The following is a 24,423-nucleotide window of genomic DNA, read 5'->3' on the forward strand; positions in this document are numbered from 1 at the left end:
CACATTATCAGAACTTGTTTTTTGCAGAGCGATCTAATGACTTTTAGCGATCTAATGACTTTGAGAATACTTTGTATCTTAATCTCAGCTGAGGTCAACTACTTTATACGAGATTTATTTGCTATAAAAATTTGGTTCAAAGTGCTCTGCTACAATAAAAGTACGTTTTTTCTCTTATCTGTGTCATCATATTAATTAAATAGCTTTGATCTATATCACAAATACTCATTAGTGATTATTCATTTGCTCTGCGCATGCTCGTTCGGGCAATTGGAAACGCCCGCAATACCTCTTTGAAGAAGTTGGATTAAAATCATATCTTTTTACTTGCTATAAAATCATATTTTTACTTTCGTATTCTTGCTTGCTATTTATCGTTTTAGTTCAATCATTTCCAGAATTTTTTGGTAGGAAAACAGTTCAATCGCTGAGATTCCTTTTTAATCTAATAGCAAAAAAGCCAACCGATTTCATTTTTGAGCCTCAAGATTCAATCTAATCTCAATCTAATCGAAAAAAGTTCTCTATTCACTAAGTTGAGTATTGAACCTCATTGAAAATAATGCTAGTTTTCTCCTTCGCTGTAGCGATTCTGTTCACATCATGCGTGTGCTATGCGCGTAAACATGACAAACATGATAATCTTTCTTCGTGGTCAAATGTACTATCCTTCAAATTGACTCCAACCGATGACAGTCAATCATTCACAGGAATTCTGACGACTGACAAGGACGAAGTCGGAACCATCCGACTAAGTTTAACGCTGCTCCCAACATACACGTACAATGCAGCTAAGGAGGCACCCTCAAGCTCTCGATGTCTCTACAAAGGTCACGTGGTATATACAAAAAATGGAAATGACAAAGTCGACCTCGATAGTCCTGTTAGGCTGAGGTTCTGTGAGGACGAGTTGCAAGGGTTCTTGAATCTCAACGGCCAGACTTTCTATGTAGACTACGAACAAGCCAAAAAGCATACAATTTTGTATTCTCAGCAGAATTTTAGAGAAAAAAGCCTAGTTGTTGAAGAAAGATGTGGAGTGGTGGAAAGATCGAGTGAGAAACGAGAAATGGAATCCGAATTGACGGTAGGGGCTAGGTCGCCTGGGGAGACTACAGAAGAAAAGCCAGAGCGATTCTACAAAATTCAAGTCACAGTTAACCATGAGTTTGGTTACTATGAAGGCGTAGATAGGAACCGAACAAACCAACAGGTATTGCTTTTCCATATTTTTTTGAAATTCAACTAATGATTGGTGTTAATGGTTCTATTACTTTTTTGGTTCCGTTTAAAATTCAGTTAATAGGGAGAAAGCTAAATTGCAGATATATTGTGTCAATATTCAGCTCTCTTCATTTACAAATCAAGTTGATCTTAAAATGATTGAAAAGAATTCCAATCATAATACACGGAAGATCGTTCACATTCTGCATTATCGTCTTTTCTACTCAAAACCTAATTTACTTTTTTTCATTTGAAATTGTAGAGGACCTTTTTGAACTGATTCAGCTGCGGAACTCTTTATGGATAATCATAAACAGTCACAAGTTTGGTTTTTCGCAATGATTTATTGGTAGCCCTAAGGATGTCCACCAACTTCTAAAGATCATTCACGATTTTCACAATATTTTACAAGGATCGGGCATAAAACAGCGCAAAGTCTCTTTTTAGTTATTTAAAAATAGTTATTTGAAGGTGAATATGTATATGGTCACCAAGACCGTCAACTTTAAGCCAATTGGCACCTCAATTGTCAAAATTTAATGTAATCCCTGCCTCAATAAGAAAATACAGGCTTAAAGTTTTTGCCTTGTTTAAGATCGTAGACCGTGTGAACAGAATAATGGATCTTGCCAACCTCATCTTCTCTACTTTGAAGAAAGTTACGCTTCATCTAGTTGTCGCTGACATCGAAATATTCACCAAAGAGACAGATCCAGTGCCTGAGGGTGAAACCAGTCTAAAGGCTCTGAAGAAGTGGCGGAAAGAGACCAGAAAAACTCAACCAGAAAGTGATGCTCTGCTGAACTTTGTAGCTAAGGGTAGAGACATGAGGGGCAACGCTGGTTTGGCGTACGTTGGCACAGTCTGCACAAATCAAGCAGGTTCGAGCACGCTACACACATATTTATTTTTTCGCAGATTTGTTTTTCAGGAGATAGTTGCAATGTTTTCAAATTGTACTAATTTGGGCAACCGAGAGATTTCCGAGATGCAGTTTAATGAAAATACGGGCGGAAGTTTCATAGAAGCTCTAGAAGTATAAACCTGTTGACCAGCTCAAATTTTTTTAAAAGAGCGTCTAACATGTTTGGTACAAAATGAAATTACTTACAAAGAGTGGATACCCCTTCAAGCTCTTATTTAACGATATTGAATAAAGAACTTCAATTTGCGAAAGCGTTTTGCTCTTCACTCCTAACTACCCCAAAATGAAAACACAATGCGTTGAATTGTGGAAAATGGCGATCGGTCGACGTAAATAACTTACAATTTTTAAAATTCAATTTCGCCAATTTACTTAAAATGCAACACCTTTTACCATCAGGAGACCCGCAATAAGAGCTCAGCCCTCTTACGCTAAATACAAATGGGTGCTTTTTAAAGCACTTTTATGCTTCTTTCTTTCTTTTAATCAAATCTCAGCTTTTTCATACTCATTTTTTTCCACCCTAGACAACTGTCTTGGTCATAGAGAAAAAATAAACTTGTTGATTTTGCAAAATTCAATTTCAGTGTAGTCATTTCAAATGCTTCACTAAATTTTAATTAAAAATTTGTTACCAAAAGTTTTTGCTTGTTTGTAATTTTCCGGATCTATTTTTTCCTCCCCCCTCCTCCTCCCCCTACTTATTGGGCATAGAAAATATAAACCACCGGCGCATTTGATACAGTGTGCTGTATTACACCTTAAAAATTGTAATTGAGGGGCACATTGAGGAGCATAAATCAAAATGAGGGGCAATAAATCCAATTTTTCTTCATCAATTTGATCTTACCCTCATACTTAACAGTGACATTCATATGATGTTGGGTTATGGGTTTTCGCAAGCGGAATAAAAGCGTTTTTCACTAAGTAGAAAAATTAATTTCTCTAAAAGAAAGAATAACAAGAATGATATTTTACAGTAGAATTTAGAGATTTACAGGAGAGATCTGATTATTAGATGAAGATGGTGATTTGATTTTGGGGAAGAAAAAAGGCTCAAAAATCAGCTGTATATATACCCGTCATCAATGCAAGAAAGTCAAGATAGAAAACTAATCTTAGCACCATGATTTACAGCGGGGTCCACAAGGGTTACCCAGTATGGTCTGCCTCTTCAAATTTCCCAGAAATCCCAGAAATCGGTCACAGGGGGTACCATAGATGGTATGCATTTACACTTTTCTAAGATTTCGTTCATATTTCCGGTGGCATCATAATCATTCAAGAAGATTTTACATCAAATAATCTCACTCTAATATTAGTTATCTAGATTCACCATTTTGAAACGACTATTGATTCTAAGCACCATTTCATCGTTTTGCTTTGTCTTTCTAATCTGGTAAGTTAAACTTTCTTTTTAATTCTCAATAAGTTTAAGACTATAATTTGATCGATATTCTAACAACCCCACACAGACTTGAGCTGATTGCGTAGAGTCTGTTCCCATGAAAACAGTTCTGAATGTTTCCACTTTCGATACGGGTAAAGGTTTCGTGAAGATGTTGGCTACCATTTTGTCAGTAGGAACGTAATGAATTGAAATAGTCACATCTTCCGCCTTGTCCCGAATGAAGTGAAATTTAGTCTCAATGTGTTTGCTCCTTTTGTGCATAACTGCGTTTTGGCACAATTTAATACAACTCTGGTTGTCATCTCCAAATGCTATTGGATGTTTCTGTTGGAAGCGGAAATCCTCCAGAATTTATTTTATATACAGTGCTTCTTGGACTGCTGCCATGCCCTGATATTCTGCTTCTGATGAAGAAAAAGCAACTGTGGCATGCTTCTTGGCACCTCAGCTGAGTGCTGCACCACGTCCGTTGAGCTTGAAGTAGTTGCCCGTCGTTGACTTTCTGTCGTTCACGTCACCAGACCAGTCTGCATCACTTTCTCCCACTAAATCATAACTAGTTTCTTTTGTGTAAGTAAGTATCAAACCCTTTGGACCTTGAAGATATGGTAGAAGTCTTTTTCCGCACATCCAGTGTTGATTGGTAGGTGCACTCATGTGTCCGGACGGAACGTTGACTGTCAACAAGATATCTGCCTTCGTCTGTTTGGCCAGATACAGAAGTGTTCCAACCAAGCTTCTTGATTCTTCGTCTCTATTCTGTGCTGTTTGAAGTTTCAAATTCAAATCAGCTGGAGTTCTTGAGGGTTTGCATTGATCCATTGGAAACCGCTCAAGCATTGTCTCTATGAAGCGTTCTTGGTGGACTGTGAGTTTGCCCTCTTCTCGTTTGATTCATTGACCCAGAAACAAGTATATTCTCCCTCTGTCTTCCATGTGAAATGTTACTTCTAGTGCCTTGTTTACATCGGCGATCACTGTCATGCTTCTTGATGCCACTATGATGTCGTCAACCCAGACCAAGATGAAGGTGTGACCCTTTGTCTCTGCTGTTGAGAGCAAGCAATGGTCATTCCTGCTTCCGGTGAACCCCTGTCTCAGTAGGAAGTTTGCCAGTTCCTTATACCAGTTGTTAGCTGCCTGTTTCAAACAACAAAATGATTTTTTTAAGTCGGCATACTAACTTCTCTCCATCTGATCCTTGTTTTTACAAACTCCTGTGTCTGTTCCAGATACAATTCTTCCTCTATTGGTGAGTGCAGGAAAGCCGTCTTGACATTAAACTGGTGCATCACATGGTCTTGCTTCGCTGATAGTTGAAGTAGAATCCTGAGTGTCTCTTGCTTAGAGGTAGGCGCAAAAGTCTCAAAGCAGTCCAGTCCTACCACCTGTTTAAAGCCTTTTGCCACATAGCGTGCTTTGTATTTGTCCGCTCGACCACTGGATCCCAATTTCACTTTGTAGACCCATTTGGCCGGTATGACGTCCCTGTCTGTGGGTGGTCGCATTAGGTTCCAAGTCTCGTTGTCTTGGAGCGCCTTGACCTTGTCCTTCATTGCCCGATGCCACTGGTCCCAATCCTCATCATGCTTGACTTCGTAGACTGTTTTGGATTCCACATAGTCCCCCTCAGTCACAGCAAGATGGGTCCTGACTTCTCCAAAAAAGTTGCTGAACATTCCTTGCTCGCGTCCCTCGTCTGAGCTCTGCCCTGTCTCCTTGCTCCAGTGCCTCTTCAAAGAAGCCAACTGTCTCAGACTAAGAGAAGTCCTCCGTTTCACTGTCTACAAGTGACTCCGAGTCTCTGAGACTCCCTCTTGTTGCAGTAGATTCTTCATCAAGTGCTGCTTCCTCAACATCTGAGGCATCTCGTCTTAGTGTCGCTTCTTGAGTGTTCAAGTTCTCAGCGTCATGCCACTCCTCCTCTATTGCAGTAGATGTGCCCTGCTCCTCTTTGTTGCAATCGTCTTGATGACCATCATCTGGGTGCCAGAACCCTAGTTAATGTGACCCCTCATCTAGTAGGTGGGGCGTCTCTGTGTTGTCAGGGATTGAGCCCAATTCGGACGCCTTGATGACCACATCTCGAACTGTCATAACCTTGCGTGTGTTGGGTACGTACACCAAGTATCTGTTGTCTCCTTCAGTGTAACCCACAAACTTTCCTTCCAGTGCCTTGGGTTCAAGTTTGCTGACATCTCTGTCCCGCCTCCTCATGAAGACTGTGCAACCCAAAATAGATAGTTTACTATTTGAAAGCTTAGGTTTTATACCTCGCATCAGCTCTACTGGGCAATTTTCTTCTCCTCCTCTCACAATCAAGTTCCTGATCCTTGTTGCGTGGAGAATTGCTGCTCCCCACATCATCTTGGAAGACCTGAGTCAATGAGAAAGCATCTTGCCATCTCCAGCAGTGTCAAGTTGCACCTCTCATTCAAATCATTCTGTTGTGGCGTCACTGGTATGGACTTCTCCTGTAGAATTCCTGCATCTAAACAATACATCTTGAACTGCTCTGAGAGAAACTCCTTCGCATTTTCTTGTCTCAGCTTCTTGGGCGTCCCCACACACACAAAACAAACTTCTTCAGGCTGGCTTGTGCTTCACCCTTTGCCCTAAGCAAGTCCACAAACACAAACTTCGTGTGCTGGTCTGCAAACACAATGCAGAACCGGAATCCTGGCAGTGACTCTACTCTGAAAGGTCCCATCACGTCTGTGAACACCCTCTCCAGCTTCTTTTCGGCTTGGGTCTCTACCACACATTGCATACATCATCGAGTTCCCCCAATGTCCAAAAAAGTTGCTGAACATTCCCTGCTCGCGTCCCTCGTCTGAGCTATGCCCTGTCTCCTTGCTCCAGTGCCTCTTCAAAGAAGCCAACTGTCTCAGACTAAGAGAGGTCCTCCGTTTCACTGTCTACAAGTGACTCCGAGTCTCTGAGACTCCCTCTTGTTGCAGTAGATTCTTCATCAAGTGCTGCTTCCTCAACATCTGAGGCATCTCGTCTTAGTGTCGCTTCTTGAGTGTTCAAGTTCTCTGCGTCATGCCACTTCTCCTTTATTGCAGTAGATGTGCCCTGCTCCTCTTTGTTGCAATCGTCTTGATGACCATCATCTGGGTGCCAGAACCCTAGTTAATGTGACCCCTCATCTAGTAGGTAGGGCGTCTCTGTGTTGTCAGGGATTGAGCCCAATTCGGACGCCTTGATGATCACATCTCGAACTGTCATAACCTTGCGTGTGTTGGGTTCGTACACCAAGTATCTGTTGTCTCCTTCAGTGTAACCCACAAACTTTCCTTCCAGTGCCTTGGGTTCAAGTTTGCTGACATCTCTGTCCCGCCTCCTCATGAAGACTGTGCAACCCAAAATAGATAGTTTACTATTTGAAAGCTTAGGTTTTATACCTGGCATCAGCTCTACTGGGCAATTTTCTTCTCCTCCTCTCACAACCAAGTTCCTGATCCTTGTTGCGTGGAGAATTGCTGCTCCCCACATCATCTTGGAATACCTGAGTCAATGAGAAAGCATCTTGCCATCTCCAGCAGTGTCAAGTTGCACCTCTCATTCAACTCATTCTGTTGTGGCGTCACTGGTATGGACTTCTCCTGTAGAATGCCTGCATCTAAACAATACATCTTGAACTGCTCTGAGAGAAACTCCTTCGCATTTTCTTGTCTCAGCTTCTTGGGCGTCTCCACACACAAAACAAACTTCTTCAGGCTGGCTTGTGCTTCACCCTTTGCCTTAAGCAAGTCCACAAACACAAACTTCGTGTGCTGCTCTGCAAACACAATGCAGAACCGGAATCCTGGCAGTGACTCTACTCTGAAAGGTCCCATCACGTCTGTGAACACCCTCTCCAGCTTCTTTTCGGCTTGGGTCTCTACCACACATTGCATACATCATCGAGTTCCCCCACTGTCTCTGGTGCATTGCTGACCACATCTGCTTGATTCAAATGACCCAATCGTCTGTGCAACTTCCTTGCAGTGTCAAGTTTCACGCTGTTGGATCTCATCTTGATTTCTAAAACGCTGCAGGGTAAGTAAAACAGAATATTTTCTTGTGTTTGTTTTACCCGAGTTCCCTTCTGGAGTTTCATGCAGCTATTTTTTTTCTCGAAAGTGAAGCTATGTCCCCACTCCGTGCATCTTGAGAATGATAAGAGGTTTGAAGAATAGTCCGGCACACACAAAACATTTTCGAGTTCGCATTGAAATTCCCCTTTGTTTAAGGGTATGCTGATACTCACACAACCTCTGCCCACCACTCTGCAAGCCTCTCTGTTGCAAGCCTTTCTGACCACTGACTGAGTGGGCACAAATTCCAGGAACGCATCGATGTTTGCCATTATGTGATCTGTACAACCATTGTCCACTAGCATGCCTGCTGACTTCCACTGAGTAAGAGCTGCCTAGTTTTCCTCGTCTGGTGAAGACAATGTTAGACCCATTGCTACTGACTCATGTTTGCCCCCATCTCTTTGTCTCTTGCATGCCCTGTCTAGTTGACCTTTCTCACCACACTTGCTGCATTGTGCTGTCGCCTTCCTCTTGCAGACCTTGGCAACGTGTCCAGGGATCCCACACACAAAGAAGTTTCCTCTCTTGGGTCCTTCTTGAAGTCACGATTCACTGTCAGTGCCACTGAACCCCTCTGTCCCTTGCACCTTTGTGCTGTGCTCTCATGGAAGTTCTGCAGCCTTTTCCTCAATTCTGTGAAGTTCGGTTTAAATTTTTCCTGTATAACAAAAATTTCATACGTCATTGGCAGACCATTGAGGAGCAAGGCGTTGAAGAGGGTCTATGAGACTGCTTTCCCTGCTTCTTGTAGCCTTGTGAGCAACTCCTGTCCGTTTTCTGATGAAGAAGCTATGCAAATCCTCAGCAACCTTGAGCTGCAGTCGAGCAACCTGTGCCCCCAAATTCACCACACGTCAGTGTCTCCACACTCTGAAATTTCTCTTGCAAAAGCTTCCAAGCCTTTGCTCCATATCCGATGCCTTCATCTCCCACACGGTCATGTCTCATCAACACAAGGGTTGTTTCATCTAGAGTCAGTGCCAGATGGCACCACACATTGTTCCGTTTCTCCTTGATTTCTGCAACTTCCTTCTCATATGCATCCTTCAGCACCTTGTGGTTCTTCTTTTCATCACATCACTGCTCGCCCCATTGGCTAGTGGTGCAGGCTCATTGGGTTGCTCCTCTGTCCCAAGTAGTGATTTGTAGAGTCCCTTCGTCTGCATCATTGCCACAAATCTTGTGCTCCAGATTGGAAAGTCTGTGTATTTCCTGTGTGGGTCAGCAGCTTCACTGTCTTTTGATCAATCGTAGTTTGAGCAGCCAAAACAGATGTGAAAAGAAAAGGTACTAAGCAGAAAAGGATTATGACTGTCAACAACAACTTAGTTTTGTTTTAGAAATCAGTTTTATGACTTAGAAAAATTCTGGGCCCATAACCTGTTGGGATATGAGTTTTCGCAAGCGGAATAAAAAGCGTTTTTAACTAATTAGAAAAATTAATTTCTCAAAATGAGAGAACAACAAGAGTGATACTTTACAGTAGAATTTAGAGATTTACAGGAGAGAGTTGATTACTAGATCAAGATGGTGATTTGATTTTGGGGATGAAAAAAGGCTCAAAAATCAGCTGTAAATATACCCATTATCAGTGCAAGAAAGTCAAGATACAAAACTAATTTTAGCATCATGATTTACAGTGGGGATCGTAAGGGTTACCAAATATGGTTTGCTTCTGCAAATTTCCCAAAAATCACAGAAATCAGTCACAGGGGGGTACCATAGATGGTATGCATTTACACTTTTCTAAGAATTCGTTCATATTTCCTGTGGCATCTTAATAATTCAATACATGCTGCGAAGATTTTACATCAAGTAATCTCACTCTTGCGATTGTTTGGGAGCATGTTCTTTACCGCTCTTCGACCGTGAAAAACAGCATTGCTCATTTAGGCACTGCTAACTTAATCTTATATATTGAATGCATAACAGTTTATAGAGCACCATGTTTAAAGAAAGGATAATTAAGAATGCTCTGAAGAGCATGCTTAAGAGCTCAGAGTATGTTTTAGAACTCTCTAGTAGCATAGATAAGAGGGCAAATCTTGAGAAGTCAATGACCGAAAACTGTTCTGTTAAAATTCGATGTCACAAGAACCGCAAAAATTAGAAGAGTCATTATCCGAAATTTAAAAAGGAAATTTTAAAAGGCGCAGATGCCAAAACGTTTATGCGCCGAAAAAATCACACTTTTTCTGTCTTTCTTTTCTCTTTTTGGATAGCTGCAATAGTGATATATGGGCGGAGCTATTATTGACCTTGACTTGATTTTTAATATCGTTTACAAAAAATTGTTGCAACAACTTTTTCGGCTTTTGTGAAGTAAGTTTTTCTTGGCTTAGGGAGTTTTACATTTTTTTTGCTGATGGTCGAATGATGACAGCTATTGTTTAATTGCGTTCCAAAGAATTAATTCACGCAAAGATATTGCTTTACGGATCAGGAATTTCAATATAGTTGTTGGCTTTTGATTTCTAGATTTCTGGGGGATCTAATTTGTACTTCTTTGCAGATTTAAAAAAATGCAAAGCAGCGTTCAGTTTTGAAAGTAAGATAAAATATTTTGCGCCTAGCATTCTTTAAGAGTTATTAGTTGTTTATAGAAGGTTGTTTTAGGCTGCATGGAGAATTTTTTAGTTTACCGCCAAGGCAGGTTGTAATTAGTCTCCTACTTTTTTTCGAAATAACTTCTTCGGATGTTTGTCGACTGTTTAATAGTCGTCAGAACAAAACACATCGGACTACTCTTTATATACTGATTTAGCAGTTTTGCTCAAAATTTACGGCGATTGCATTGCGTTCTGTTTCTAGTTTTTTTGGAGAATTTTTCATTTAATTCAGGTTTGTGTACAAATAATAAGTTTTTGGTAAACGCATTATTGAAATTAATATTGTGCACATGATGCGCACATATGTTCTTCCTGAGGTTTGTGAAATTTGTTAAAAAATTGTTTAGGTTGTTTTCATGGACCTGAAAGAAATGCAAAATTGCTTATTTCTCTTTCATGAGATCTGGAAGAAAAAAGGGCTGATTAAGGGATGGATAGCTGATGGATAGCTCAGAGAGCAAGAGGTTCTTTTTTTCTCATGATTAGCTAACTGATCGATAATGAACAGACTTTTTGCACACTTTAACCTTGAAATTCGTTCGTGTAATCAATAATGAACATTATCCACGTTGTGCGTTTTTTTTAGTCTGATAAATTGCGCAAACTTCAACCTGCGGAATATAAAGCAATCATTTCACGTGTTATATAATAGCACTGGATCGAATAAATTCTTTAAATCAATCAGAAATAAGACCTAGAAAAATTTAAAAAGTTTTTGTTTCTGAAATTCAAAGTGAAATGATCGTGAAGTAAGCCGTTTGATAACATCCGCGATATTTCAGTTTGCTGGATGGCGGATAACTGGGAAAGATCAGAAATGAACTCTGCATCAGTCGCTGTACATGAACTGATGCATGTTCTGGGTTTTCATCACATCAGCAGGAACATGAGCGACCCTTGTGGGTGTCACTACAAGGACTGTGTAATGCGTGGGAGCGTGACACCATTTGCCGACTACTCTTTTTTCACTGGCTGCCAGGAGAACAAGCTGTTGGAAAAATTTATAAAATGTTAGAAATTTTTTGCACTAAAAGAAATTACTCCGGCGGTTAAAACCTGAAAAACGGGACATCGGAAAAATATGGAAAAAAAATCCTTGGGCTTAAAGAACCGTTGAGGCTCATTATACGGGTCATTATTGAATTTTGGGATCTTTCCTGTCTGTGCCTCACGAGCTCAGGGGGTTCATAATGTTTGCAACCCCAGACGCACGTTCCATATTTTGTACATGATTATTTACTATAATGGCAAGTGCTTTCTAATGGGGGATGCAAGGTAATGGTGAGGCAAAAAGTAAAAATCACAATTTTACTTGATCACCGACTTTTGATAAAATTTTGCTGACTTTCGACAAATCTTTGACCACAGTTTTTCACACTAAACGAATGATTGCGTCAACAGAAAGTTTTAAACGTACTAAATAGACAATATCTTGGCTTTGAATTTTAGACTAAAAAGAAAACAAAAACAAAAACTTTCAGCTTTTTTTATTGGTATCATCGGTATGATCAAGTTTCAAACGCTGGCAATCTTCAATATGTTTTATTTTAAACACATGAAACCGTCTCTTGTTCTGTTTCAATCCAGAGAAAATTATATGAAAACAATTTTAGGCACATACTTTTTTATGGTGCTGTTTTCAAATGCAGAAAAACTGTTGTAAATTTGATTTTCAAACGTAGCAAATCGTTGGTTTTCCAGGTCTAAAACGGTGGAAATCGTCGTTACGTTTGGTTCGAACCGTACGAAATCCTTTTGGCATGTTGTTGTTTTAAACGCAGGAAACCGTCTGTATGTTCTAATTAAAACCAGAATAATTTGTATTAAAACAATCTTATGCACACTCTTTCCTATAATACTATCTTCAAACGTAGAAAAATTCTTGTTATGTTTGGTTTGCAAACGCAGAAAAATGCTGATAGGCACTGTTCGCCAAATTTGAATGTCGTTATTTTGTTTGGTTATCAAATGTAGGTAATCAAAAACTTTTGATTCAAGCGTTTAAAACTTGTGGCATGTTCAGTTTCAAACAAAGGAATGCGTCGTTGAGTTTGGTTTCAAACTGAAAAATACATGAAAGCAACTTTATGTACTTGTTATCGTATGATATATCAAAACACCGAGACTGTGAACTAATCAATTAAATTTCACAGCAATTTTTAATCTGATTTCTACAATTTTAGTTCTGATACTATTATGGAGAATTTATATTTGTTCAATTAGTTTTGTCAACAAGCTAAAGAAGAAAATCAAATCAATTTGCTCAGTTTTTGTGAAATGATCATCGAAAAGTTTGCTTGAAATTCCTGTGAAAAGAAGGATACGATAACCAAAAGCCTAAAAGAATTGGATTAAAAAGTGACATTTTTTTACGTTTAAAAAGGAAGTTGTTTATATGTTGCAAACCAAACATGAACAATTTCTTACATTAAACGTTAAGGCTACAAAATACCAAACCAATGAAATAATCAAGCGAACTTTTTCGTTAAAAAACGACCATTCATAACATCTGACATAATTTTGTTGCTCGCTTTTCTGGACCGATGTCTTACCACTTATAGTTTTTCTTTATAATTTTATTGGCTCAATTTTTTATATTAGAGCAAAAGTAGGCCAAAATTTCTTATTGAGAGGATTTATTTCGATATAATCATCAAACCGTTGATTCATTTTACTTATAAAATGTATCGTATAGATATCGAAAAAGACATGCTTGGCCAAAAAGAAGTTAGACATTTTTTATTTTCGACGCAACTGAACAAATTTAATTTAGTCATCACGACACTTCCTGTTTAATGGGGTAACGGAGGTGTAAATATCAATTAGATTCATACAGTGAGTTAATATGTTCATGTACATTAATTGTAGAAACTGATGTACAATAGGAGTATTAAGAGTATTTTTTGACTGTGGTAGTCTTGATTCAATGTTGCTTACCGCTGTTCCGCAGCTGTTTCAGTTGCTTTGTGGAGAAGAAAGAAAGCAAAGTATATAAAATTTGCTTGAAGTAAGAACCAGTTTTATGTTTACTAAAACTGTCTATAAAAAGAAATTTGCTTGATCCATATTAAGATATTTGCTCAACTTTAACTCGGGAATTGCTTGATTTATGTCATTATTTTACTCAATGTCGTTTTTTTTTCAAAAACCGAGAAATAAACCTGAATTGGTATATTTGTGGCCCTAATCAACAACTATGTTATTTATTTATCATTTAGTTGCTTGTTTTCTATTTTCAATGTTTGCAACTCTCTTCGAATTGAAAAAAACAAACGAGGTTGAAGCGCATCCAAATACAATTTATATAGCCTAGACTTCGACTTACGAAATGACGTTAAAACTCTTGTTGATGCGTGAGCGCAAAAATGACCATAGATACACGATCCAGAAAAACAGTTGAAATCGAGACAAAGTATTTTATGCATCTATCATGATCCTTTCATACCACCCCAGGCTGAGGTCCCAGACGGAAGCAAGTATGTCCAGACCGAAGATGAACGCACGAAGGGGGCGTCGTGCGTTCAAAATTACATTGTCTGGAAACATCAAAAAACGCACGAAAGTCTGAACATGGACGCACGAAAGTCTGTCGAACGCACGAAAGTCTGGACATGAACGCACGAAAGTCTGAACATGAACGCACGAAAGACTTCGAAGGCTCAGAAATATGGACGTGAGCGCACTAAAACCTGGTGAAAGCAAATAAACCTGGTGGTCGCACGAAAGTCTGGACATGAACGCACGAAAAATGTCCGAAAGCACGAAAGTTGGGTGAACGCAGGAAAGTCTGGACATGAACGCAGGAAAGTCTGGTGAACGCTTGAAATTCTGGACATGAACGCACGAAAGTCTGGTGAACGCACGAAAGTCTGGACATGAAAGCACGAAAGTCTGGCGAACGCACGAAAGTCTGGACATAGGAAACTTCCGTCTGGGACGGTCTGGACATACTTGCTTCCGTCTGGGACTTCAGCCTGGGACTTTATTGACGACCATGGTCCCTTCGTAAGTTGAGGTATTGATTTTTTGAGAGGAGTTCCAAATATTTTTGCTGGCATCCACGACTAACATCAAAATTGCATTGCGACAGACAGTTGAACTAATCAAATCCTTAAAATAAATTAATAGTCGCAAGTAGGCTATATTACAAGTTCTACTGAACGAACCGAGGTAATATGGATCAAATTAGAGTTAGTTTGTCAGCAATGAGTTTAATGTGTTATTTGGAATTCTTATTATCCACAATAGAAAAGTTCACTTTATAATTTAAATTCCCAGAACATTGAAAATTCTGAAGTGAACCCGTTGACTAAGTTTTATGCAATAGCCGATTCTCAAAGTGCAGGCAAATGTTTTGCACAACCTAAAGTTTTAGCGAAATTTTATTGTACCGTTTTTAGGGGAGCTTGGACTTTAAAATACTGATTAAAATTTCAGCTAAATATGATTGCCTTAAGACGAAGCCAGACGTGCCTCTGTATGAACCTTACTGTGGAGACGGAGTAATCAATCAAGACTGGGAAGAATGTGACTGCCATGGCAACTGCGATAACAAATGTTGCACTGATGAATGTAATTTGAGACTAGATGGTGATGTGTGCTTCAAGAATGGAACCCATCAAAGTACTTGTACTGAGAATAAATGCTTGGCCAACTGCAATATGTGAGTAAATTATCGAAAAATGCATAATACATCAAGCTTGAATTGAACAATGCAAAAATTTCAAGGGTTATCAATGCACACAGTAAATGCGTTATTTACACAAAATATCTTGCATGTAATGCGACAAAAGTTGTTCTTTTTTCAGACAATAAAGGAAAATCTCTTATAAAGGATTCAGAGCAATTTGCGAGAAATTTCAAGATTTGGTACTGATACAGAGGGATTTCAGAACAAACTGTGAAGTCACTTCTGAATGTAGAACGTAGTAAATTGTCATGAGTAGATACTGCGAGTAAGTTAGATAATTTAGGTCAACTTAGACAAATTAAAAAGGTGTTTGAAGTAATCGTTCTTTCTAAAAGGGTTATTGTTTGAAAGGCGCCAGAGAGGGAGTTGAGCGATATATCTTAAACAAACAAATTGATGAACAAAAGCATATCGAGCTGTCGATATGTTTCGATTACTTAGCAAAGTAGTATTTGTGCATCAGGCCAAAGACGAAATGAGTGATTTAAGTTTAGAAGTAAACTAGAGAGCGAACATATCAAATGAACTAAATACTTTGAACAGAATTGAAATTTCAATTTGAAGTAACTAAAAAAACTAAAAGTTAGATTTCGAATTTACAAAATAATGGGCATCCCCAAACCTGTTACCCCTCAACTCTTTAAGTTATTTTCATCATTGGAACCTGAAAATTTGTTGAAATTTTTCCCTAATGATTGTCCACGTATAATAGGTATGTACAGGCGGCTACACAATTTCGATTTGAGTTATTAGCACCGGAAATGGTTTTAGTAGAAGGTTTTTATGATATCTTTAAGTAAAATTTTGATTGTTTAAGATTGAAATAACGGTATAAACCAATCGTACCAGCATGTACTTGTGCAGTAATGTTTTGGGTGATCATGGGAATGGTTTAGAAAGTTGTGGAAGAAATTGATTGAATTTTTAAATAAGAATAGGCAATTTATCAGTTTTTCGAAAAACCCTGGGTACATAATTTGTCCGAACCCCCCGGGATGAGAAGGAGTTATTGGTTGATAACCAGTCCATGATGGGAGAAACCCCTTATGGTCTTCTATTGCGAGTATAATTATCAGGCCAAACAGACCACTCACCTTCCAGTTATTAACACCGGAAGTAGTGTGACTTGAAGGTTTTTAGGTATGTTACAATAAAATATGAGTGTTTGAAATAGAAAAAATGGGATTAATCAGTCGTAATGTCATGCACGCATGAATTAAGGTTTTGCATGATCTTGGTAAGGGTTTAGAATGTAAAATGGAGATTCTTGAGAATATTGGTAATTGTCACAGGAAGGTAGTTAGCATCTATATTGAAATAGTATTTTTTCGGAAATTTGAAGTCGGATTGACCTGAAATTTGGGGGATAGACAATTTTAATGTCAGGTTTGACTCCACACCGACTTGCACGGAACTAGCGCACGCCAGTGCTGCGGAACGTAAGATTTGAATTCCTTCTGGTTGTAGCCCTACGATTTTTGGAGTGTTAGTGTAAATTTTCAAGGGCTTTCGATTGGTGATATTTTAAACCCCAGATTCCGACCGGAGGCTAACACTTCAGGATAACCCGAATGCTGAAAACCGGAAATTGAACTTTTTGAGCAGCCGAATGACTTTGAAATGGTAAAAATATGATAACATGAGACAGTTAGTGACAAAAAATACCCAACCCGGTCAATTTTGACGAACTCGGATTTTTTGTGTTTCAGCACCCACGACTCGTTAAAAAATTGTAAACTGCAAACGACTCGCAACGGCTCATCCGTTGGTCAAGAAACTTGGCAGGCATATTGGTGGCACCCTATAGTTACTAGAAAAATTTAACCGAAGACGTTTTGACCACTACTTAGCGAGTTATTAAGTATAGAATTTTGGGGCCATCCGGGAGGTTGATAAAAATTGTGCGCGGTCATTACTTGTGTTCTAGAGGGAGTTAGGCTATTAAATTTTGTCGGTAGGTTCAACTGTGAAGGTAATTTCCACGACAATAATTAGTTTTTATCAACTTGTGCACAAAACTTGGATGATTGACCCCTGATTGACCCCTAGAGGTCAAATTATGGGCTCTTAGGAATATCAGATTTTTTGGCAGTTTTTAACTGGGGATTTGCATGAAATGTTGAGAAAGCTCAGAATGGTGATTGCTCTTAGTTTTAGGGTTGAGATTAGTTACTTATTCATCAAATGACTTTTGACAGGTTTTGACAGGGATTGATTGCAGCTAGTTAATTTGATAGCGGAAATGGAGGAGTATGAACTTTTCGGAGCCACGTTCAATGTTTACTAAGCAAACACTGATTGACATGTCGAATGTATATTTCAGATAAATCGGAGTGGATTTGTCTACATAAGAGTCCAAAGGTCGTTTACTTAAGATTAGGAGAAAGTTGAACAATGGTTGGTAGCAGTTGAATGGCAGAGCATAATTTGATATTGGTTTGTTTGCATAGCAAACAAAGCCCTCCTACAGAATGTAACAGATTTAAATTGTAAGTCGCAATGTTTAATAAAGAGGTTAAGGTTTGTTTGCTTAGGATAAGAGCGTATTGGTTACACAGGAGTGATTTTTGCACAAGCGAGAGAAAGTGGTTGGTTTATTGGGACTAAACTTTAAAAGATCTTTGAAAGCAATGAAGACTTTAAGATTGTGGACTAAAATTTGGAAGTTTGTAATCGCATTACCAGTTGGGATACTGTAGCGTTTTTGATTTAGTTCATTTGGGAAGTGAACCACGGATATTGGTATTATTATTGTAATTACTATTATAAATTGTCTTGAATTTGTCTTTTCCATTGAACTGCAAGTAATTCTCTTACCTTTGTTATCCTTATAACTAAAATTGATATTACGAGCCCCATTGTGAATTAACTTATTTCAAGGCAATCTAATTTGCAACAGCATACAAGAGTGGAAGAGGGGAAATAGCAGAGTAACAAATTAACACTTGCTTTACCAATTCAAAACCTTTGGTTATTTTATTGGATCGATCTTCTGGGCGACAGAGTCCCCTCACTGTTCAGCCTAGCAGAAATTCAGAAGACGACACTGAATTTCTCTGAATCAGAGAAAATTCAGAGAAAATGTTCTGTGTTCTTCTGAATCAGAAGGTATTTCAGAATCAATCACTGAAGTAGTTCTGAATCAGAGAAATTCAGTGAAAAAGGTGACCTGAAATAGGCTCTGACTCAGTACTGAGTTCGACTTAGAGTTAGGTACGGGAATAAAATGTTGAAAGTGCTTTTTGGATCAACGATGTATTTGCAGAGATGAAGTTTGCTGCGATAGCTCAACTAGGTTTGCCAAGCCAGAGGGAGCTCCTTGTGATCATCTGGGAACTTTTGAAGACTCATGCGGAAGCGGCAAGTGCGATGGTGTGACTACAGGCCGATGTCCAAATTTGGAGAAAAAGAACGGAGATAACTGCTTACTTCATGGCTTCAATGGACAGTGCTACGAAGGAAACTGTTTATCATTCGAAATTCAATGTGCTAGGTACAATCAGTTTTATGTGCATGATACAATATTTACATAGCAGAAGTTAGAAACAAACAAAAGCAGCGTGGTTATTTTACCTCCGATACCAGATTTGGCATTACGGCAATATGTGGCCATCAAATAAAATTTTTAAGCTCATTTTTTGTAATATCTAATACAGGTGATTTGAAATATATAAGCCGCGTGGTGTTATAGTTACGTCATATAGAGAACAAAGGCTCATTTTTTAATGTAGAGAACTTCTAAAACAACCTGTTTTCTTTAAGAAAAACGTTGATTTAAAAACAGGCTAACCCATTGAAACCAAAAATTGATAGCCTTAATAAAGAATAACACACGGTTAATCTTCCTGAAATGGTGGCAGGCTAGATGGCAGGATGAACTAACAATATGTACAGACTTACAAAATCATTTCATCATGGGTATCAAAAAGAGTTTGGCAAGATGATAAAGAAAGATTAACCATGATATGGCAAGACATACCAGGTGTTGCAATTAAGCACCTTTAAACAGGTTTAGCACGAATTCATTCGATTAAAGTTTAATCATTTTTGATTTTTTCGCGGTATGAGCATTTACGTCGAAAGAAATACGGTATGTTTCTCATAACTCGTCAAGGACTCTGACTACTAATGTTGCTTTGGCGGTGGCCGCCGTATTGGCCGACAGGGCGTTTAGCCGACAACCAAAAAATGAGAAATTTAGCCGACAATTTAAGTAAAATGAGCAAGTAATTTTATTCTAAAGCTGTGATTGGCCAATTTAAAACACTATTTCGTAAGCGGACAAATATACCGCAGTTTTTTCATCAACTAGTGTAACGAAGGTCTATCCGTGGTCGGACCGTATTTTACCGGATCTGGCCATGCCTCGCGGGCCATGGCCATGCCTCAGCGGCCCGTGGGACTTGATATGAATCTATCACAACCGAACTACTGATTTATGGACCAATTATGTACTTTTATTACCAATTATGATAAAATTGTCGGCTAAATTTCTCATTTTTTCCTTGTCGGCTAAACGCCCTGTCGGCCAATTTTCCTAGCACCTGCTTTGGCGCTGGGTTTTGTCGGGTACTTTGGAATAACCAGGCAGATAGGTTTCAGATTTTGCGATAGTTTCAGATCACACAATATTGTGATGCAAATGGTAACAAAAGTGCTGCCCCGAATAATTAATAGAAAAGCCATAGTAATTCGTAAGTCCGGATAATGATGACATAAAAATACAAACAACGTTCGAATTCAAAGTCTGGAAAGGGTGGTACATTTTCCTGTATCATTCAATCAGAATCTAAGATTTTAGGGCAGAATTTTCATCTCAAAAAAACTTTGAGCAGATTGGTATATAGTCGTCAGACAGTTCATTAATTGATGAGCGCAACTTGGACAACTTCATCAGAATTTTGTCAAATCATGACAGATTCATACCATTTTCCCTTTTTTTCCAAGTTGAGCCAATTTTAGCATCTTTGGAGCGTCCGTTGTGAGAAGAGACATGCCGGATGAGTGTTTGAAGAAGAATACGGAAGGAACTGAATATGGGAATTGTGGTTATAAAGAGTCTTCGGAAGGAAATGAGCTCACTTTCACTGCCTGCTCTTCTTCTTACAGAAAGTATAGGTATAGGGATTTGTCCTTTGTATTTCAGTGAAAATGTAAAATGAAAAGATTAATAAAACTATGATGATTAACTGAGCAAATAATAGATGTTGAGCAGAAAATTTGGGCTGTTTCAAATTTCATACTGACTCCAAAGAATGTCAATCATGGTCAGGTACTCATTTCTCAAAATCTTTTAACTTTTTTAAGAATTTTTCCATTTATTGTAGGCTCATTCGTATTAGGCGTGATAAATTCTTGAAAATTTTAAGATAGTGTGAACCAGTAACGGCCCTAAAAGCGGCTATTAGATTTTATTCCAATACTTGCGTCGACCGGTACGAAAGCAAAAACTAGTTGCAAAGAATGTGCTCGCACTTTCCACTGTCTCTTGACGCCCGATCCGATGTGGAAAGCGCTTAAATTACGTGTAAGTGGTTCCCACACGGCAATTAAATAGCCTAAAATGGAAAATTCTTCCAAAGAAATGTGATCATAGTTACGTTCGACGTTAAGGTTCACAAAAATATTAATCCTTTGACGGTTCAATATTTTAAGATTACTAAAATGAGAGATGACTGCAACTAATCTGCCGCAAAACTTTTTGTGGTATCTGATTCCGCAAAAAAGTTTTTTGCGGCGGAATGTAGTTTCCACTTTTCAACTTCGAGTTTTAAAGTGAGAAACAAACACTGAAATTTTCATTTACGGCATCGCCCTTGAATGTACGCTTCACGATCTTTGTCATTACGACGCAGACGTTTACCCATATGGTCACGGGCAGATATGCCGGATGCGTGTATCTCGTGTTCGTTTTTACTATGTTAATACAATGAAAATGGAACGGCAAAATGGAGGGGAAATCAGCAACCCGTGTTCGCAAAGTGTCCTAATCCTAGCCGCGAAATACAAGTACAAATTTTATAACCTACTTCTCACACGGCTTGTATCACGCATCTGCTCCATTTATGTATCGATTTTTAGCACACAATGTAGCTCGATTTCGCATATAACCCTCAATTAAGCCTAACTTAACCTACTTATTTAATTAAGCCTAACTTATTACTATAGTAGTACTTTATTGCGATTTTATTACTACTTATAGTACTTTATTACTAATTATTGCTACTTGTTAGTACTAATAATTACTGCTTATTAAAATCGGCCAGTCCCACCTTGATATACAAAACTTTTGATGTGCAAGTGATTTTTCGGAAAAAAACAGTTTTAGTGGTTGCATGTATTTAAAGCACTTTAAAGCTTTGAAAGCTTCAGTTGAATCTTTATTAGAGTGCTTATTGCATGCTCCAAATGTGCGCAAACAATAGATACCTAAATTGAGCGGAAACGTGCTACAAGACTTGTAACCTACTTTTTGGTGCGAATGTTCTTTTAATTCGCAAAATTGGCGGAACCCATTTAGCGAAAAGTGAGATACAAAGGATGTCTCTTAATTTCGTTCATTGTATGTATCTATTTTTCGAGCCATATTTACTACGACGGAAATTTTGGGGTATACCTCTGCGTCGTACTGGTAGGTACGTTTCACACTTACAATGTGTTAAGATAGAAAACTGGATTACGGTTACAAAAGTGACTAAATATAAGTACCACTTTTCGTACCCGTTGATGCTATTAATGGCGACCCGGACCTTGGTCGCAGTGAGTTTCATTGCTGTACCATTGACTTTCAATTTTAAACAGTACTGAACCAGACAAATAGAAGTATAAAACTTTTTGTCAGTCTGAGAACATCCCCCTACTACATTAAGAAGACATCCCCCTCTGTCTCTACTACATTAAGAGACTACATTAAGAAACATCCCCCTCTGTCCCTCTTCTTCGCAGCCTGATTTACATTCTTGGTGAATATTGCACAGATTGTTTCATATTTATCTCATCGTCAGACTTTGCATACAAAGAACGGACAGACTGAACATAGCAAAATGTGAAAATTTCAATTAACTGATCTCATAAATAGCATTTTTAAAATGGCGATACCCTCAAAGGCTATTCTAGCTCGTAACTAAACCATATATTGGTGCATTCACATCTCTTAGTGTATTCACCGCTAAACCATATGTTGGTGCATCGGTGGAGGTAGGCGGAGGTCGGTAGCGGAGGTCGGTAGCGGAGGTCGGTGGAGATCGGTAGCGGAGGTCGGTAGCGGAGGTCGGTAGAAGAAGTCGGAGGTGGAGGTCGGTAGCGGAAGTTGGTAGCGGAGGTCGGTAGAAGAAGTCGGAGGCGGAGGTCGGTAGCGGAGGTCGGTAGCGGAGGTTGGTAGCGGAGTTCGGTAGCGGAGGTCAGTAGCGGAGGTCGGTAGCGGAGGTCGGTAGCGGAGGTCGGTGGAGATCGGTAGCGGAGGTCGGTAGCGGAGGTCGGTAGAAGAAGTCGGAGGTGGAGGTCGGTAGCGGAAGTTGGTAGCGGAGGTCGGAGGTGGAGGTCGGGGGCGGAGGTCGGAGGCGGAGGTCGATGTGCGAGTCAGAATTAGTTGTGGTGTAGTAGTTGAAGTAGTAGTGCATGCATCGGGCTTCGCCCTTGGGGTGTCAATCCCAGTGGTTATCATTGTGTTTCCGTTGATCTTTTCCAGTCTCTGAATAGTAGACTCAATGGTCTTCATATGTTGCGCATTTCAGATTTGATTGTTGGTTTGTTTTATTTCACTTGTTTTTGTTCATTTGTTTACCTTGAATTGACAGAGGCCGCTGACATATCATTTGAGTTTTGTTTCCACGGGACAATCATAACCTGTGAAGTCACTTTATTGCTGAGCACCATTGATCACAAAACGAAGACGTGTCATGGAACTGTGGTTATTAAAACGATTATGCCATTGAAAAACAAGGTGAACAGGAAAAGAAGGGTGGCTAGTACTAGAAGTTCGGCTTTCAAGAAGATGGTATTCTTGTGCAGTCACTATGATTATGATTATAACTCCAAATATATGACTAACCGCCATTTGGCGAAGATTCATGATAAGAGCGTGGTTCGACTAAAAGTGCAAGTTTTGTAATTTTACTGCCATTCACTCCTTTGGTATTAAACATGAGGAGAGCACACAAAAACAGTGTAATTGAAAAGCCAATGTCAGACTCATCCAGTTGCCACATGGCGAGATCTACTAAGAATAGAATAATTGAAATGCCAATGTCGGATTCGTGCACTTGCCACACGCCGAGATCTCGCAAGAAGAGAGTACTTGAAATACCAATTGAAATGCCAAGGTCGGATGTGTCCAATTTCTGGGCGTTGTAATTTGTTATAGTTTGTCTGATACCTTGTTTTAGTTTTTATTGTTACTTCCTACTTTATGTTACTTGTCCGTGTTACTCGTCTGTGTTACTCGTCTGTGTTACTCAGATACTTCGTCAGTGTTACTTTGAACCCCAAACTATTAAACTATTGGAAATACCTAACTAGTTTTATCCTTCTTACTTCTTACTTTGTTACTCGTCTGTCAATGTTCGCAGCTTTTGGAAATGTCCAACTTAGTTTTATCCTCATAAATGTGTTTTGTTATCAAGCGAGCTTTTTTCCAAACGTTTCCTTCCACTTGTAATTTTATCTTTCTTACTTCTTACTTTGTTACTCGTATGTCAGTGTTCGAAACTATTCAAAGAGCCCAAATATGTTTTATCATCATAAATGTGTTAATAGTTTGAAAGCAGGAGAACTGAAGGGTTCAAAAATCTTGGTTGGGGGTCGATTTTTTGCTGCGTCAGATAAAAAAAATTCAATTGAAAATGAAGGAGTAGGATTTTTGCTTTTCTTTCTCAAAACTTTCCAGTTTCTCTTTCACCCGACCAATTTACATCGAAAAATCGCTCATATAATTTGAAAACCGGTGAGTTTGAGAGTTCGAAAACCCAGGTTGGGGGGGGGGGTCGATTTTTCGCTGCGTCAGATAGTAAAATTCAAAGGAAAATGAAAAAGTTTCTTGTACCCAACCAATTTCCATTCAAAAATTGCTTAGTTTGAAAGCAGGTGAACGGAAGAGTTCGAAAACCTAGAATGGGGGTCGATTTTTTGCTGCGTCACATAGAAAAATTCGATCAAATTGAAAAAAAAGATTTTGCATTTTTCCCCCTCTTTTCAACACTTTCCAGTCTCTTTTGCACCCAACCTTTTTTTGAAAAACCCCTAAACCTGATTTGAAAGCGATTGTTCAAAACCCTAGACTGCGTTTCAATTTTTTTTGCTCGATCAGATAGAATATTTGAATTGAAAAAGAAAAAAAATCTAGATTTTTTTTTTCATTTTCTGCACTTTCTCCTTGCAACTCTTTCAGTTTCTCTCCAACCGTTTTTTTTCAAAAACGTGCAAGTATAAATTAAAAGCCGGTGAAAGCAAGAATACCGTGCTATATAACATTTCATTCTTTG

The 24,423-nt window shown here is 38.9% G+C and overlaps 1 protein-coding gene across 3 annotated transcripts in view; it reads left to right on the forward strand.

The window, feature by feature from the left end:
* The first annotated feature begins 141 nt into the window (after positions 1-141).
* LOC142347994 (zinc metalloproteinase-disintegrin-like) overlaps positions 142-24,423 on the forward strand; it is a 33,825-nt gene continuing 9,543 nt past the window's right edge. Inside the window, exons 1-6 of one of the 3 annotated variants that reach the window (XM_075399161.1) lie at positions 142-1,213; positions 1,820-2,105; positions 11,037-11,264; positions 14,692-14,917; positions 18,210-18,437; positions 19,907-20,062. In XM_075399161.1, coding sequence (XP_075255276.1) covers positions 563-1,213; positions 1,820-2,105; positions 11,037-11,264; positions 14,692-14,917; positions 18,210-18,437; positions 19,907-20,062 — 1,775 coding nt within the window. In that variant the 5' untranslated portion in view covers positions 142-562. The remainder of the gene's footprint in view (positions 1,214-1,819; positions 2,106-11,036; positions 11,265-14,691; positions 14,918-18,209; positions 18,438-19,906; positions 20,063-24,423) is intronic. The other 2 variants (XM_075399168.1, XM_075399176.1) reach the window with 2 other exon arrangements.

The sequence above is a fragment of the Convolutriloba macropyga genome, chromosome 1, assembly GCF_964194025.1.
Source record: "Convolutriloba macropyga chromosome 1, txConMacr16.3, whole genome shotgun sequence".
In the NCBI taxonomy this organism is placed as follows: Eukaryota; Metazoa; Xenacoelomorpha; order Acoela; family Convolutidae; genus Convolutriloba; species Convolutriloba macropyga.